The sequence below is a fragment of the Elephantulus edwardii genome, unplaced genomic scaffold (assembly GCF_000299155.1).
Source record: "Elephantulus edwardii isolate Elephantulus edwardi_28Jun2011 unplaced genomic scaffold, EleEdw1.0 scaffold00001, whole genome shotgun sequence".
Lineage (NCBI taxonomy): Eukaryota > Metazoa > Chordata > Mammalia > Macroscelidea > Macroscelididae > Elephantulus > Elephantulus edwardii.
This window is the reverse complement of record NW_006399751.1, coordinates 27,416,633-27,434,873: the sequence shown is the minus strand read 5'-3', so window position 1 is coordinate 27,434,873 and position 18,241 is coordinate 27,416,633. Positions and strand designations below refer to the sequence as shown.

Below are 18,241 nucleotides of genomic sequence, written 5' to 3'. Positions count from 1 at the left end.
GACAAAGGCTAACAAGGCAGCTTGCCCTCTATCACTCAGTTCTTACCTAAAGCAGCTTACCTTGGTCTCTTGGGCTGTGGAATAAGAGAACTGGAATTAGAAAGTTTTACTTTAGAGAAGATTATTTCTTTTAAAGCCTCAGAATGAAAATTAAATGTGGGATACTGAAATTCTAGGATGAAAAACGAGTCAGTCAGCTAGAGAGATGAGCATGTCGTCCATTGCTGTGGAGTCTCTTCTGACCCGTGTTGATTCTATGGGACACAATAAAACTGGCCGGGAGAGTTTCCAAGGCTGTAAATCATTCTTCTTCTTTTTAAAAATAATGTACTTTGAGTGAAAGTTCACAGAGAAAATTGGTTTTCCCTTGGGAAAAGTGTACACTTATTTTTTTTTTTTTTAAACAATTAGCATTGTCCATTGCCCTTGCCATCTCTGTTGGGACATTGATTCTAGTCTCTGCAACATAACAGTAATATTCCTGCTTCCTCCCTGTGTTTCCTCTTCCCTTTTGTCTTTCTCATTCAGCCTTCTCTTCTGTGCTTCCTCGCTGAACAAATGCAGCCCTTGAATTTTGTGGTTGATTATTCTAAGGAGTGCTTTCCTACCTTGTGATACTACTGTTCACATTGTAGGTCTATAGTGTGGCTGCAAGCCGAGCCAGGATGATTTCAGTTCAAGGCTTGGACTCAGGGCTAATGTCTTTGAGTTTCCACCAACCTGGCATCTTTTTTATTAATTTGAGTTTTGTTCCCCATTTTTTCCCTCCTACTCTGTCCAGGACCTTCTCTTGTGCTTGTATTCCAGAGCATTCAGCTGGGTAACTTTTAATTTTGGTATCAGAGTAGTGGAAACTGAGATTCCAGTGGCTCAGTAGTCTTTTTATACTGATTATTTATGAGTTATTTCACTTTTCTTTACCCTGGGCGGGGAGAGACCAGTGGTTGTACCAAAGCTGGCAGCTCACACACAGGCTTTTTAGACCCTAGCCTCTCTACTCACCCAAGTAGGATGTAGAGCATTGTCTTTGTGGACTGTGTTATACACTTGATCTTGAAGCCCCACCCCCCAAGCTATAAATATTTGTTGGAGCAGACTGCCTGGAAACAGCCCCACCACTATGGGGTAACCACTATGCCACCAGGGTTCCCTGGGCATGTATCACTCAAATTCAATATAGCAGACGCAGATCAATGCTTACTATGCAGTATCTCAAGGACAAGGTACATATAACATTCATAGGCAGAGTATAAACATATATAATGATAATATAAGGCTAAATGTCGTAATGTGAAGCTGTTATAATAGATACTCTGATGAAACCTGGTACTTACTAGAAACCTCATCTGAATTTAAGAAATGTTTATGAGGTAAATTTGATTATTTAAAAAAAAACCAAAAAACAACTGGGATATTTCTTACAGGCTTTTTTTCTTACAAAAGGCATCCTGTGTAAAAATTGTGTCAGGCTTGCTTTGTCTTTTAAGATCTTTCAACTTAACCCCATTTTTCAATGGAAAACTAACAAATGATCCATTTGCATGACATTTCTAGACCTGACAATATCTTGGCTATCTGCTAATTCTATAGACTGAGTCCTGTTCATGCCGAAGAATTCATGCTGTGCTAATGCTTTCAGCATTCAGTGTTCTCATAGCACCTGAATTTCTATTTACTGGTTAATATTCCTTTCAGATGTGTAATTACAGGGGACTGTGCTTTATTTTACAGAAGTGTCGGAGAAGTGTTGGAGAAAAGCGCTGGTGTTCATTCTGTTTTAGTCTAACCACTCTCACAGCAGGGTGTGTCTTATCCACTTACTTGAAATGCTGACAATAGTAGGTTTCAAACGCTTTGTAAAAGCCTTGATGAAGCATGTGTCTGGCAGTCTCTAAATAAATTGTATTTTCTCTTCATTGATTGAAATACTCTTTGTATGTAGATACAAAGAGAGAAAGCCTTCTGTAAAACAGAAGAGATTTTATTAACTCCTTATCACAGTACTTTATCCTAAAGCCTGTGAAGTCACCAGTGGCATCCCCAAAACAAGGGAGTACCTATTGGTATCTTGGTACTCTTTATCAGGCTATATAGTTAATGTACTTTTCTTCATAGGAGACTCTCTAACCTAACAAGAGGGTGTTAATTCAAAAGAAAAAAAAAACAACCCACAAACATTTCTGAGAATGAAAAGTGAATTAAAGGAAGAAGAAATACTTCCAAAGCTTTATTGTACATTCTTTTCAGTGCTAACTCCTTGGAGAGACAGGAGCCATCACATCGATGCAATAACTAAAATAAAATAGGAATATTCTTCTGGTTTTAGTATTAGTTATCACCGTTTTGAAAACACCTTCATAGGATATAGTGAGAAACTTTAAACAGTTGATACATATTGGCTTGTTATTTCTGCATCAGTGCCAGGAACTTTGGAGGACAGCTGCCTGGCCAACTGACTTGAAGAGATCCTTAGTTGTTTTCATTCTCAAGAAAAGTGATTTAGCAGAATGTTGAAATTGGTGAATAATATCATTAAAATCACATGTAAGCACAATATTGTTGAAGATCAGTAAAAAATTTTTAGAACAGTACATTGACAGAGAACTGCAAGAAGCCCAAGCTTGGTTTAGAAGAGTCCATAATACCAGAGATATTATTGTTGATGTCTGATGGATCTTAGCTGAAAGCAGAGAATACCAAAAGGCATTTGACTGTGTGGATAATAACAAACTTCAGCTAACCTTAAGAAGAATGGGAATGCCAAAGCAATAATGCTTACAAGAACCAAGAAGCTCTTGTTTGTACAGAGGAAGGGAACCCTGCATGATTTAAAATTGGTAAAGGTATGCAGCAGGACTGTATCCTTTCTCCATGGTGACTCAATCTGTACAATGAGCAAATCATTTGAGAAGCTGAACTTTATGAAGCCGAGTGTGGCATCAGGATTAGAGGAAGGCTTATCAGCAACCAGCAATATTCAGATGGCACAACTTTGCTTGGTGAAAGTGAGAAAGATCTGAAGTACTTGCTGCAGAAGATCATAGAACATAGCCTTAAATAGGGATTACATCTCAAGATCAAGAAAACAAAAATCCTCAACACTGGGTCAATAGGCAGCATCATGATGGATGGAGAGAGAGTAAAATTGTCAGCGATTTCATCTTCCTTGGATTTGGTATCGTCAGCTTTCCTACCAGTAGCCAGGAACTCAAAAGTTGTGTCATTTGGGGAAAATTTGCTGTCAAGGCCCTCTCCAAGGTGCTAAGGAGCAGCCATGTCAATTTAAAGACTATGTTTGGTGTGATTGATCCAAGCCACCTATGGTCTTTTCAGTAGCTTCCTATGCATATGAAAGTTGGACAGTAAATAAAGATGATAGAAGAATTGATGCCTGTGAGTTGTGTTGAAAAAGAGTACTGAATATCCCATGGACTGCCCAAAGGACAAACAAACAGATGTTGGAGAAAGTGCAACTATATATGCTACTCCTTGAAGGCAAGGATGGTGAATCTTCATTTCACATACTAGAAACAAGTTGTTAGCCAGGGCTAGTCCTTGGGGCGGGGGCAGGGGGGAATCATTCTTGGAAAGGTAAAGGGTCAGCAAAAGTGGAAGACCTCTGCCAGATGAATTAACACAGCAACTATAACAATGGGCTTAAGGATACCAATGATGGTGGGGATGGCACTGGACAGGGCAGGATTCGTGGAGTCTCTATGAATCATAAGTTGACTGAACTGCAGATAGCCACAACAGAGCAAAAGAAATCCCTCCTAATTCTGTTTATGAAGTGATTGTTGTTAGGTTCTGTTGAGCTGACGACTCCTAGTGGCCCTGTGAACAACCAGGCAAAGCCTTGGCCTGTCCTGCGCCACGCTCACAATCTTTACATGCTCAAGCCCAATTGTTGTAGTCACTCTGTCAATCAGTCCATCTCATTGAGTATCTTCCTGTCTTTCACTGACCCTGCACTTTTTCAAGCATGATGCCTTTTACCAAAGACTAGCACTTCCTGATGATGTGCCCAAAGCATGGGAGTTAGAATTTGTGAATTAAATGATTAGGTTCAAACAACTTAGTAGTTTATAATAACCTCATAGTCATTTGAAATAATTATACATATCTGCTAACAATGGAATGGACGTGCATTTGAGGTTTTTCTGCTTTAGGAACCACATGTGGACTGCTGACTAAATTTTTGTTGGTATTGTCAGCTTTCTATACTAAACTACTTACTCTATCTTTTATTTAAGGGAGAGTACCCAGTTCCTTAAATTTTTCAGCTCTCTCCTATTTTAGGGCAGCTTTCACATATTCTTGATCTCCTTGCTCATTTCTCAGCCTTTTAAAACTTGTGCTGAACTACCTCAGAAGGACAAAAAAAAGAAATATTCACTCCTCTTTTCTCAGGTTTTTTTTGTTTCAATGCCAAACATGACCCTTATCTTGAATGATGATACGTTTTGAGTTTAGCTGATGGATAGCTTAGTTGAGGTAATATGTAAACAAACAGATAATGACAAAGCGAGCCCCAAGCCTACTGTCATTGAGATTGGGGTTTATATGCGTAGTGACCCTAGAGGAGGTAGCCCCACTGTAATGCACTGTGCCACCAGAGCTCATCTGGCAGCCATGCTGACCACTAATCAATGCTGCCCTCAAGGAGTGCTACAAAGAAAGTGATCTTTCACTGTTTTCAGTGACCTGCAGATTCTTCTATCATGCCATCTCCAGTACTTCCACATATAACATACTTCATAAATGTACATGGAATGAATTCCTAAGAGCGTGGATGAGGGAGTGGAGGTTATTCTAAGACAGGATGAAATACTGGGAAGTAATAAAAGTCAGGATGATAAATGCCCATACAGTGGACTTGGCAATATTGCGTTAGAAGCTTGAATCAGATTGATATGTTGCTGTGGTGGAGAAAAGCCCTTTTCATTAGCAAGAAGAAATTGATTCCAGACGCTAATGGTTCAGCTTGCACATTTGTTCCCTCTTGAGTTGTCTGTTATGTGCTGTTTCTTAAGTTAGAAGGACTTTCTGTTATTCATTTCATTCATTTTGGTGAAACATTTACTTAAAACTCCAACTCTAATGGAGAAAAATGTGTATTATATTTGTACCGTGACATTTTTTGCTTTTGGAGATCATGTTCTTGTTCTGTCTCTTTAATTTCTTCTTATATATGACCTTTTCTATGCGATGAATACTAACTCACTGAAAATAAATGTGTGCTTTGCCTCAAACATGCAGAGCTTTTCTTTGCTTTTGAACTTGAAAGCCATTAAGAACATTGGATTCAATCTGAGGATTAAGTAATGGAAAAGGAGGCTTTTCTATTTAACTGAGTTTCGTTTTGGTTTTTAAATTCAGCGCCCTTTTGTTGTTCCTTTTTAAAAAGGAGGCCTGTGTGCATATATTTGAAATTCTGTAAAGATTATAAACTCCTTCAGCCCTTTCCATTTGGCTTCAGAGAATTCATAATAGAGTTCTTTCTCTTTATGAGGTGCTTCACTCTTCCCAGCTCTTCCTAAACTCTACACTCTTGTTTCAATTAAACGCGGAAATCGGACTAGTCACCTAGATGAGAGATTTGTGGAACTACTCGTTGCCTTTATTCTGTAACGCTAAAAATCAAACCCTACCCACTGCCATTGTGTTGTCAGCTCTGAGCGATACCAGCCCTGGAGGACAGCAGTCAGTCTTCCCAGCTGACAGCAAAATGCATCTTTCTCTCAAGGAATGACTGATGGGTTCAAGTTGACCTTTCGTTTAGCAGTCAAGCACTTAAACTGTGGTGCCACTAAGACTATTTTGTTAGTTGTTGTTAGGTTCATCTAGTTTTCTCCGACTCATTCACTGGGTACAACAACAGAACAAAGCACTGCCCAGTCCTTTGCCATCTGTACATGGTCTTCACTTGGAGGTCTTATCTCGGTCCATCTTGCTGAGGGTCTTTACCAAGCATGATTTTTTTTTCCTTGATGAACTTGCCTTCTGATAACATGCCCAAAGTCTGTGAATCAAAGTCTTGTCATTCCCCTGTCTAAGGAGCAGTCTGTCTGCATTTATTTCAAGACAGACTCATTTATTCTTTCAACAGTCCAGGTCATATGACATGTTCCTTGCCAACACTGCAGTTCAAAACTCATTTCCATTAAAAGTTTCAAATAACAGAAATGTTTAAATTTGAAACCAGATGTTTTTGTTTGCATACTAATATATTTGTGTAGCTATACCTAGCTCTCAGCCAAGATTTTTCTGTGGTTGATTATTTTCTGTGAAAATAGTAGGTGGGGAGTGAACTCGGTCTCTCAATAGTCCTAGCTTGATTTGGGGTTAGCCCAAAGTTTGGCATCTTTCCTTTTCTCACCAAAATCCCCACTGGAATGAGCCAAAAACCCAGAATAAGAAAGAATGAGTGGTTATGTCCTTTGGATGTCCTGACCTCAAAATGTTGGCATCTTCCTACTTAAGATGATTGTGTAAATAGATTGAAAATTTGATATCAGACTCATATTTTTAGGTATCTTTTGAATTTCTATGTAATTTTATAAAAGACTTGTTACATGTTATGTAGTTATTGTGATGTGCCATAGAGTCGACAACAGCACATAGCAACCCTATGAACAATGGCTCTGAACCTTTCCCTATGCTGAGCCAACCTCACTGTCTCTGACACACCTGACTCCATTGCCAGTCACTTTGTCATCCATCTCATTCAGGTTCTTCTTCTCCTGTACTGACTCTCTACCCTTCCAAGTGCGATGTTCTTCTCCAAAGTCTCGCCTCTCCTGGCAACAGGCTCAAAGTGTGTGAAATGAAGCATCAGAATTCTTGCCTCCAAGGAACAACCCATTTTCATCCCCTCCAGGATAGCTCTGTTTGTTTTCTTGGCGGTCCATGGAATGTTCAGTACTCTTCTCCAGCACCACAACACAAAAGCATTGATTCTTCTGTCATCCTGATTCATAGTCCAGTTCTCAGAAGCATTGGGAAGACATTGGGCACAGCTTAGTCTTTAGACTGACATCATTGCTCTTTAGTACTCTGAAGAGGACCTTGATGGTAGATTTCCCCAAAGCAACTCGTCTTTTGATTTTCTGACTATTGAGCCAAGATTGTGGATCTGAGCAAGATTAAACCATTAACAGCCTCAATCTTTTCTCTGTCATGATGCTGCCTATTGGCTAGGTGGTGAGGATCTTTGTTTTCTTGATGTTGAGATGCAGTTCTTACTGAAGGCTGCAGGCTTTGGCCTTCTGCAGCAAACATTCCTATTCTCCTAAGTTTTGGTGAGCAAGGATGTGTCTTCTGCATAACGTAGGTTGTTGATGAATCTTTCTCCAATCCTGATGCCATACTCTCTGTAAAAGTAAAATCCAGAGTCTCAAATGATCTGTTCTGCATATAGATTGAAAAGATATGGAAACAGGATATATCCCCGACACACTTTTCTTGATTTTGAACCATGTAGTGGTCCCTTGCTCTCTTCACATAATAGCTTTCTGGTCTAGGTGTTATCTTGTGTACCTTTCGTATGTTGGTATCATATACTTCTGCAGTATTTTTTCCACATTGTTTTTCTTTTCAGAATACATTTTGTTAGGACAACAAGTCCCAGTCCTTTACTGTTGAATCAGTTCAGACTCATAACAATACTAGAGAGGAGAGTAGAACTAGCACTGCCCTTTATGGTTTCTGCTGTATCTTTCTTCCATGGAGTGATTGGTAGGCTCAAACTGCTGGCCTTCAGGTTAGCAGCTGAGTGCTGAACCACCACAGTACTAGAGCTCTTGTCTTAAGGCAAGAGTATACCTCAGAATGTATTCTCAGAATATATTTAGTGTAAATCTGACTTAAAATAAGTCTTCGGTAAAGCCATGCATGGCCTTTGTGGTTTCCTCATATGTATTCAAAATTGAACAGTGAAAATAGATGATTCAAGAATTGATATAGTTGAATAGAGAACTGGTATAGTGATTATACATACCATGGACTACCTAGTGGCAGGAAGCTGTGCTGCAATCCTGAAGCACATGGGAGAAGGATGGGCGGTGTCCTCCTGTGTGATTGACTGCCTCTGAAAACCTGCCAGAGGGCCAGCTATGGGTTGGTTCTGACTCTATGGTACACAACAAAACAAACAAAAAAACAACCCAGAATAAGAATGTACAAATCTACTTTGAAGGAAGTATGGCCAGGATACTACTTAGAAATAAGCATGACAGTACTTGGTCTTGTTTACTTTGGCTATGTGTTGCTTTTAGGTGCTGGTCTAGTTGATTGTAACTCATAGTAACCCTGTGAACAACAGATCGGGACCATGCCCTGTTCTCTGCTGTCTTCATTATCTCTGTCATGCTTGGCCATTGGTGTCTGTTTGGTTATATATATATATATATATATAAAATACTATTATAGTATAAAGAAAGAATGAAAGAGGGGTCAAAAGAAGGGCAGACTGCCACACGCAGTGCCTCGTTTGGATGTGTCTGGAGTCTTGGGAGCTTGACCACCCTGCGTTATCCTTCAGATGGACCTTGAGAGCTTGTTTGGAGATTCTGGCAGGGGAGTGCAGCTACTGGTATACCCTGGACCAAAGGACGATCTTCTATTGGAGCTGGTTGTCCTCTTCAGCCGAGTGTGCAGCTTCTAGAGGGACGCTTGCACATGGATCAGGGAGGGAGAAAGGGGACGCCCACCTAGCCAGCCAGATCAGCTGGTGATCAACCCTGGTGATCAGTGGGGTGACAGATGTCATAGCCAGTCTCCCTCACATCCCATGCTCAGGCATTGTAGTCACTATGTCAGTCCATCACATTGAAGGCCTTTCTGTCTGCCACTACCTTTCCCAGCATGGTCTCTTTTTCAAAGGACTGGCCCTCCTGACAGCATGTCCAAAGTATGTGAGGCTAAGGTTCACCGTCCTTGCTTCTAAGCAGCTCTCTGGTTGGATACACTAGAAAGACTAGTTACCAGGAAAGAATATCATGTTTGGTAACTAACAGGAGCTCAGCACACATGAGGGAAACCAAACCCTTCATGAGCTGGATGGACATGGCTGCTGGAATAACGGGCTGAAACCAAAGATTGTGAGGATGGTCTAGGACCAGGCAGTGTTTTATATAAATAAAGTCTCAGCGAGTCAGATCTGACGCTGAGGTAATTAGCAATAAACACTAATAAATATAGTTATTTTATATAGGTTGGCTATTTTCTTTCAGATGAGTTGTTGTTTTTTTTAATTCCTCATTTTTGTTTTTAGTTCTTCCAAATCCATAATCTTCAAGAAGTATTTTTGAAAAATTTGCCTCAATGTTAAAATGTTTTATTTTTCAAACCTATTATTGGCTCAAAAAAAACGTTCCTTTCAACATTGTTGTCTTTCTGTAGAGGAAAAATGTTACAGTTACTGAATTAAATTATTGGTAGATGCTTAAATGTACTAGAGAAAAGAGAGTTACTTTTCCTGTTAGAAATCAGAAATTGAGATGATGGTTCTCATTATGTAAATGAAGCAATATAATAGCTTGATGTGGAGGTCTTTTGAAAAGTAGGAGGGTAATTTTACCAACTTGTTCTACCTCATGTGCTGTGTGACACTCAGATAAATATTTAGTACTATTTTTAACCTGTCCTGGATTTTGAGTTATGTGACTGTATCCTGTGGTAAAACAATGCAATATTGATTTTCATATGCTTGTTCAAGAACATTTACTTAAACCTACCCAGCCGTTTGCATTTTCATTTTTCTCATTCTTTAACAGTGCTTCTGATCATGTGGTAAATAGTTAGAGCTTTCCTAGCAATCAGGACCTACCTTATTGATGTATACTTTAGTTTTACTTGTTTCTCTCAACATTTAGATTATATGTTTTGTAAGAGTGCAGCTGAAATCATCGGATATTGAGCCATTTTTAAACCAGTGGTGACATATTGAAGAGAAGATTATGTGGGCAGCATGTAATGATTATAATTAAGTGACAGAGAAAATAATACGTGCATGGGAAGCCGAACAATCCAGTGGAGAAGAATAGGAAGATTACAGAGCAAATCATATGTTTAATCACAGGAGCTGCCCAATCTAAATGCCGAAGTTGCGTTTTTTTGTGTTTTGTTTTAATGACAGAACTAGTAAGGGGATTTGTTAAGGATCTATATGGATAAATACTCTTTCTGGTGGCCAGCAGTGTTTGCTTGCTCAAACTTGTTATAACACAGACATCACAAGCCTCCTGGTTAAGTCATGAGCAGGTAATTCTTCACACCTTTCTTTTCCTGGGAAAGAAGGTGGTCACATTCCAATTACTTTGGCTATTCTTTCAGCCAACCTTTTCTTAGGCTGCTGATACTGGGGCTGGGTAAATCAGGCTGGGAGATGGGGAGGAGAGACTCTGAAAGTTATCGAATGATGCTTCTTTCCCAGCTGTGATTGGGTGTATACAAGTAAGCTAGTAACTAGGATGAACACCAGATCTCTAAAGGTTGTCAACAACATATAACCAAAAGGAAAGAGCAGCCCGTCTGTGAATCCTGGCTCTATCTTTTATTGGCTGTACAATTTTATCTTGTTTCTTGGCCTTAAAAATGAGGAAGTATCTTGCAGGTTTATGTGAAATAAAATTATAAAACTTGTACACTCTAGCACTTGGTCTGGAGAAGTGTATGTGTGTTATACAAATAAGTAAATGCAGGCACTGTATACAACCCGTGTGTATGTGTATCTATCACATGGATAAACACATATGAAAATAAACCCCAGGTTTTCTACTATACAGTGACATTTAATGTTTTTCAAGATGAGATGGAGAGGACCCTGTTCATCAGGTCTGCTTTTACTGTTCCCTCCTAAGTGACCTTCTTACTTACCCACTCACTGTTATTGAGTGGAAATGGACCCTCCATTGAGTTGTCAAGACTGTAGATTGAACAAGCCATTGCCTACATTTCTCCCACATGGCCCAGGTGGGTCCAGACTTCAGATAGGCCTGGCCTTTGGGTTAGCAGCACAAATCCCTATGGCCTAACCTTCCAAAACTCCCTCTAAGTGACCTAATATGACATATAGGTGATCCCGTCAGACGACGATACTTTTTTTTTTTCATATGCAAAAATTTGACCTTTGAAAATCAACATCTCTGCATGTGACGTTTACATTCTCATTAAATATATTGTTATTCCATATGAAACATATACATTCACATATACATATTACAATAGTATTATGCTGTTGAGTTTGGAACTGACTAATCGCTGACCCTTACGTGGGTTTTCAGAGACAGTCAACTGCACAGGAGGAACGTGCCCATCTTTCTCCTGTGAAGCAGCTGGCAGATTCAAACTGCATGCCTTTGGGTTGGCAGCGCAGCTCCCTACCAGTAGGCCACCAGGATTACGCCACATAACATTACAAGGCAAAAATAGAAGTAGCAAAAGTTTATCTATATCCTTTTTCATCACTGTCAATGATAAATATCCATTTTATATTAGAATGCATTTTAAAAAACATCTTATTAATCAACCCTAGCTTCAGATTATTACAGGGTTTTAGTAATGTCTCATTTTGGCAACTGTTCTTTATTTACAAGAATGAAACAGATGGAAAATAGGCCAATATGCAGAGCTCTTTTTTATCTTAATGAATTTAAGTTGGGATGCTATTCTATATTAGAATTTATCATTAAGTTAAAATCTGTTGACAGTTTTTGAAATGATCTTTTGGAGCAAATGAATCACTAAAATTTTTCTTTTGAGTTCCATCCCTGGCTATACTGTGTGAGAGTAGATTTTTTAAAAAAAATGTGTATTTATTATTGTTTGTTCATGTAAACTTTTAGAGGAGGCTTTAATAAGAGAAATTAGTACATTTTATTAGAGACTCATGGTTCTTGCACCTTTCAATATCTGGTCTTTTTCTCATGGAGAATAAGGTTGGAGTGTTTTGTACATCCTTGTCCTTTTACATCATACATAAGCATTTCCTAAATTTATCAATGAAGGTGAGACATCTTGAATAATATTTTAAAACATAGTAGCATATGCATTCTAGGGTCTAACCTACAGTTTGTAACTTTGTTTTCCTTCTAGTATCTGATTTTATGCTGAAGGTCCAGGTGAATGACATCATTAGTCGTCAGTACCTGAGTCAAGCTGTTGTTGAAGTGTTTGTCAACTACACAAAGACAAATTCCACAGTAACGAAAAAAAATGGAGCAGTGTTGATAAAAGTACCCTACAAACTAGGGCTCAGCTTAACTATTATTGCCTACAAAGATGGCTATGTGTTGACACCACTGCCCTGGAAGACCGGAAGAATGCCAAGTAAGTATGAAATGGGTTTACCTTCTCAAAATTTAAAAGAAAGGGCTTTGGTGGTCTAATGGGTAAGGAGATGGGCTGCCAGCCTAAAGGGTAGTTGTTGTGCACCACCTGGTAAGAACTGATTCTTAGATGACCCGTCAGCAGATTTTCAGAGGCAGCCTGGGAAGAGATTGTCCATCTTTCTCTAATGGAGCAGCTGATGGATTCAAACTGCATACCTTTGCATTGGCAGTGCAATTCCTTACCACTAAGTCACTAGAGCTCCTTAGACCAAAGGGTAGGTAATTTGAATCCACCAGCTCTTCTCTGGGAGAATGATTGGCAGCCTCTTCCTGTGTGATATACGGCCTCTGAAAACCCACTGGAGGGTGACCTGTGAGTCAGGTCTGACTTGATGGTAATGAGATTTGTTCTTTTAAAAATGCAAGATTGATTCCTTTCATTTTGAAGTCTCTTGTTCTGATAAACGGCAAATGAAATTGCCTATGCAAAGTGACTATAATTAGGCTAGAGAGATGCCATTCTCAGGAAAAATATGAAGGGGTTTCATGGAAGGAGGATTGAAGGAATTCTGAGCAGGAGCTCTGCTGTGCTGTGAAGCTTATCTGCAGGTGGTGGTGAGGAGATTGACATCCCAAAGGATTACTATAAGCAGGACAGCTCTGGCTAGGTGGAGCCAAATAGTTTATGTTTGTATACTAAATAATAAAACAGTTGTTACAGATTCCTGAGCATACAGAGTATGTGTTGTTTGGTGATGGGAGTCACTCGGCTGTGTATAAGAAAGGGGCCAAGAGCAGGGCTAAATGGGCTCAGGAGACCCAGCTAAGAAGCTGTGGGGATGCTTCTCACTCATGTAATAACAACTGCCTAATGGAAATTAAGAAGTAGAAGATATTAGTAAAGCAAAATAGTGATAAATGTCCCATGCCCCTTCTCACTGTATTGTTACTGTTTTCCCTCCCTATATCATATTTTATGATTTTCTTCCCCTTTTTTCTTTGGTGTGGGTTTTGTTTTTTTTTTTAACTGTTACTAAAGCACTCATAATAAATTTCTCCTTTGACACTGTGCTGTTAACATTTTAATGTTGTACCACCATCTCTTCCTTTGTTCCACATTGTTCTATTCATCAGAGTTTGTCTGCTTTTCTTGACCTGTTAGAACAGATCTATATTTATTTCAGCTTTGCCCCCTCATCTAATAACATGTTCTAATTGTGCTGTTATTTCACAGTATATTCATCAGTTACACTTTCACTGTTCCCACAAAGCCAAGCAAATATATGGCTATTTGAAGACACTGTTTTAATTACTGGAAAATTAGCTGGTAAGTACAACACTTCTTTGTCTAATATTATAAAATGATTGTTATATAACTACTTCACTAATGAATCCATGGTGATTATATTTTGGGGAAAATCTGATTTAAGATGATTAACAGGTTTGCATTTCACTATAAAACTGCAGCATGAGTTTCTTAGGTTGGAGGATTTTTCTTTTCCATTTACTATTTTAGTCCCCAAAATAGGAATATAGGACTTTTGTAAATACTGGAAAGACATCTGGTGTCTTTTATTCTAAATCACATTTTCACTGTTCCTCTGGGGATGTTAGCGATTGGGGAAATTGGAAAGAGGAGACCAGACACCTGTCACCCTCATTCCTGCTCTCCATGATGATCTTTGCCTGTGAGGAGCCTTGAGACCTGCCTGACTTGTCCCACTTGCTTTTCCTAACGCAGAAGATTCAGAAAGGTTCTAAGTATAATAAAACTGTGAGATAAAGTAAAACTTGAAGGATTTAAGGTAAAAGTCTTTTGGTTCCACTTTACCAACCATAAACATGATGCTTTCATCTCTATCTCATCCACTGCTTCCTTTCACTAATTCTTAAACCAGAGTGAAGAAATACTGGATAACAGAATCTAGTATAAAGGTACTCTATGTGCTCTTTCAAAAACTCATTGGAAACAGTTATGAATATCAAATAATAGGCATATGAACATGTGTTATAGTGGTAGCTGCTTATTTAAAGTAAAATATCTTAATCAAATCAATGTTAATATTTGTGCTCAATATGCTTTTGTTATACTTATATATTGTTTTGCTTTATCTAGATGCCAAATCTCAACCAAGTGTTCAGTTTTCAAAAGCCTTAATTAAACTGCCTGACAACCACCATATTAGCAATGTAACCGGTTATCTTACAGTCCTGCAGCAGTTTTTGAAAGTGGACAATTTTCTATATACAGCTGGAATTACTCTCAACAAATCAGGTAGCGTCAGATTTTTCCATAATGTAATGGTGCCAGAAAACTTACCAGAAAAATTAGTACAGAAATTTTTTACTAAATACTATTTAAGTTATGTAGATATTTGATGTTTAAACTTTGGGGGATTTTTGTCACCCTTTAAAAGTAAATCTAGTTATCAAAATGCCTTTTGTCTAATAAAAAAAGAATTAAACCAGAATTTTCCATATACATTATTTAAAATTAGTGGAAATTTTATTTAGAGAAAACATAGATTCAAAGGAGGTAAATATAGTATATAACGAATAGTTGGAGGAAAGAGGGAATAATTGGGATTATTGTATAGTTATAAATTTTAAAATATGCTTAATATGCATAATTTTAGGACATTTACACATATTTTTTCATAACTTGGTCTTCTAGTCATTCTTAGCAAATCGATCTTCAGTAGAACTGAGTTGGAGCTGATGATTAAGCATCTTGCATTCGTTTTTCCTCCTGTGTTACTTTTCTTCTATCATAGTGGCAACAAGTGCTTCTGGGATTACCTAACAAGTAGATGATTTGCACTTACATTGTTATCGCAAGCTCAGTAAGGGAAAGACCTAGCTATTTATTGCTGTACAGATTAGAGCCTAGAAAATCCTGTGAGGTGGTTCTGCTCTGTCAGTTGGGGTCACTATGAGTTGGGATTGGCTCAGTGGCACCCAACCACAACATGTCATTAAAATTTTTTGTGCCTTGTGTTTCACACATTCGTTCATCCACATAGTGTTTCGTATCATCATTCCCAAATATTGTGTTTTAGAAAATTAATCACCGTTGATCTATGCCCACTATTAACCTGTCTTCTCAGGTACCCACTGGATCTTTCCCAGTTCCTTCACCCTCTTCCTCCACCTGCCAAACTCCATGACCCCGTGTTTCCCCCACCCCTTCCTTACCCCTTTTGGACTTTATACACATCTTCCTATTTATCTTTTCACTTGTATAATAATGGTCTTATTTGTCCTTATGAGACTGAGTTCTGTCAGTATAATGCTTTGCAGACTTTCCCAAGTTATGTCATATTTTTCACAATAGTTGCTCTTGAGTGCTGTGTGGGTTTCTATCTTGTGAATATACCGCAGTTTCTGAATCAATATGTTGATGGTACATATGATTTTAATGAAATGCCTTCTTTTTTAGGTTTTGAAAGCATTGAATTGACTCCTCTGGCTGCAATATGTGTGAAAATATATTCTGGAGGAAAAGAATTAAAAGTGGATGGCTCCATTCAAGTTTCTCTCCCCCTTCTACATACAAATGATATAAATGCCGGGGATCATATACCTGCCTGGAGATTTGATATGAACATGGGTATGTGAAAAAATTAATTTTGATATTAATATTCTTCTTTTGTATTACTCTATTTACAATTACATGCTACCACTGTTACTTATATAGTTTCCACCGTTTCTTAAAAATATGGACATATTCTGTTTACCTTGTATAGGGGATATCTAACCCATACCGCTGAGTTAACTGACTCAAGGTGACCCTCACTGGCTTTCTAAGGTTGTCAGTCTTTATGAGAGAAGATTGTCCATCTTTCTCTGAGGAGCCACTGATAGATTTGAACCATCAACCTTTTGGTTGTCAGTCTAACACAATATGCACTATACCATTAGAGCTTCCATAGTGGGTACATGCATGATGTTTTTTGATCCAAGTACTCAATTTTACACATCCCCAAGAATGGAATATAGTGGATAGAAAGTATCATTCTTTACCATAGCATTCAATACCATAGCATACAATTGTAAATAGAGTTATTTGATTAGGAGCTCTAGAATCTGGATTTGAATTCATTTATCACCAGCAGTGTGATTTCAAACAAGGCCTCAGCTACCTAACTGAATAATCAGGGTTATTTGAAAATATTTTAAAGAAAAATAAGTTCCATAATTCATTCCTGATTTCTGGTTGCTCCATTGACAAAATTATGTGTGTTTATGTACCTCCCAGGGATGAAATTTATAAAAGAGTTTATGACTTTTGGCAGGACTTAGATATAGTTTAATTAGTTAAAATGAATATGATCACTGATTCCTATAATTTTAAGTTTTCCATACTAGTTAAAAACACTATTTGATACATTGTTGATAAGTCATTGAAATAAATTAATGAGCCAAATTAAATTAATAAGCCCAGCTATATCCTAAAATTTCAATATTTCATGCTTACTTGTATAAAAGCATGGGCTTTATTGAATTTTTAATAATTGATAAGGATTTGTTGTACAGATAATATTCCCTAAATTTTTTTTAAAAAATTAGCTCAAAAGAGCTATACCAATACAAATGGACAAAACTACATTTAAAAACAAAATTAATGAAGCCATAAAGTACATATTGCAAGTATTTCATAAAAACCTTCAAGTATGTGATAATTGAATGGAGATCACTGCTCATATCTCAAAACATGTGTGTATCAGTACACATAATTTAAACATTAGGAGCGTTTATGGGTTGCATTCGTATGCCTAGCTCTTCATGCTTCATTAATTTTTAATTCTTTTATTTCCTTTGGCCATAAAAGTCATTATTCTGTTCTATTTCACATATTACTCTAATATGTAATACATGTATGCTTGATGTTGTTTGTTGTTGTTATGTGCCATTGAGTCACCTGTGACTTACAGCAGCCTTATGTACAATAGCTCTAAACCCTGTTCTATCCTGTACCAATCTTATTGTCTCCGACACATCTATTCCCATTACGCCAGTCACTGAATCAATCCATCTCATCGAGGGTCTTCCTCTCTTGCACTGTCACTCTACCCTCCCGGGCATGACATCCCTCTCCAAGGTCCCTCCTTGCAACAAGTCCAAAATATGTCAAACAAAAAAAGGCTTCAGAATCCTTGCCTCCAAGGAGCAACCTGTTTTAACCCTCTCCAGGATGAGCCTGCTAATTTTCTTAGCAATATTCTATGGAATATTCAATACTCTTCTCCAGCACCATAACTCAAAGGCATCAATTCTCCTTCTATCATCCCGAGTCATTGCGCAGCTCTCTGATGCATAGCAAGTGTTTGTAAAGACCATAGCCTGTATCAGGCACACCTTAGTCCCCAGACTGACATAATTGCTCTTCAGTACTTTGGAGAGTTCTCAGACAGCAGACTTTCCCAACACAGTATGTCTTTTAATTTCCTGGCTGCTGGTGCCAAGAGTGCTGATTGTGGAACCAAGCAAACTAAAACTATTTACAATGTGACAATATATTGCTCCAGTTTTCTTTAAAAAACTGAAACAGTTCTGTAAAATATTCTATGACTATCAATAAATTTCTATCAGCTTTAAAATATGTAAAATATAATAAACTAAATTTTTTTGGTTTTCCTTCTTCTCTTTTTAGGTGTTTGGATAAACCAAGGCCATGGTGTAGTCAAGAAATATAATAATCATTTAGCCTGGATGTATGATGCACCCCATTTGGGCTATTGGATAGCAGCTCCACTTCCAGGCACTAGAGGTATTGTGGCAATAAAGCAAAAAGTTTTCTTTTTACCAATTCTGGAATTGATATCTGTAGATCTAGATTTTACTCGAAGTATTGCCATTTTTATGTTCTATGATGTTGAGAAAATAATTTTATCCCTTGATCTCAAATT

General features: G+C 38.0%; 1 protein-coding gene across 1 annotated transcript in view; it reads left to right on the top strand.

The window, feature by feature from the left end:
* FAM171B (family with sequence similarity 171, member B) overlaps positions 1-18,241 on the top strand; it is a 53,571-nt gene that overhangs the window by 23,797 nt on the left and 11,533 nt on the right. The window contains exons 2-6 of the mRNA XM_006878770.1: positions 12,097-12,330; positions 13,567-13,659; positions 14,449-14,607; positions 15,772-15,942; positions 17,986-18,102. Coding sequence (XP_006878832.1) covers positions 12,097-12,330; positions 13,567-13,659; positions 14,449-14,607; positions 15,772-15,942; positions 17,986-18,102 — 774 coding nt within the window. The remainder of the gene's footprint in view (positions 1-12,096; positions 12,331-13,566; positions 13,660-14,448; positions 14,608-15,771; positions 15,943-17,985; positions 18,103-18,241) is intronic.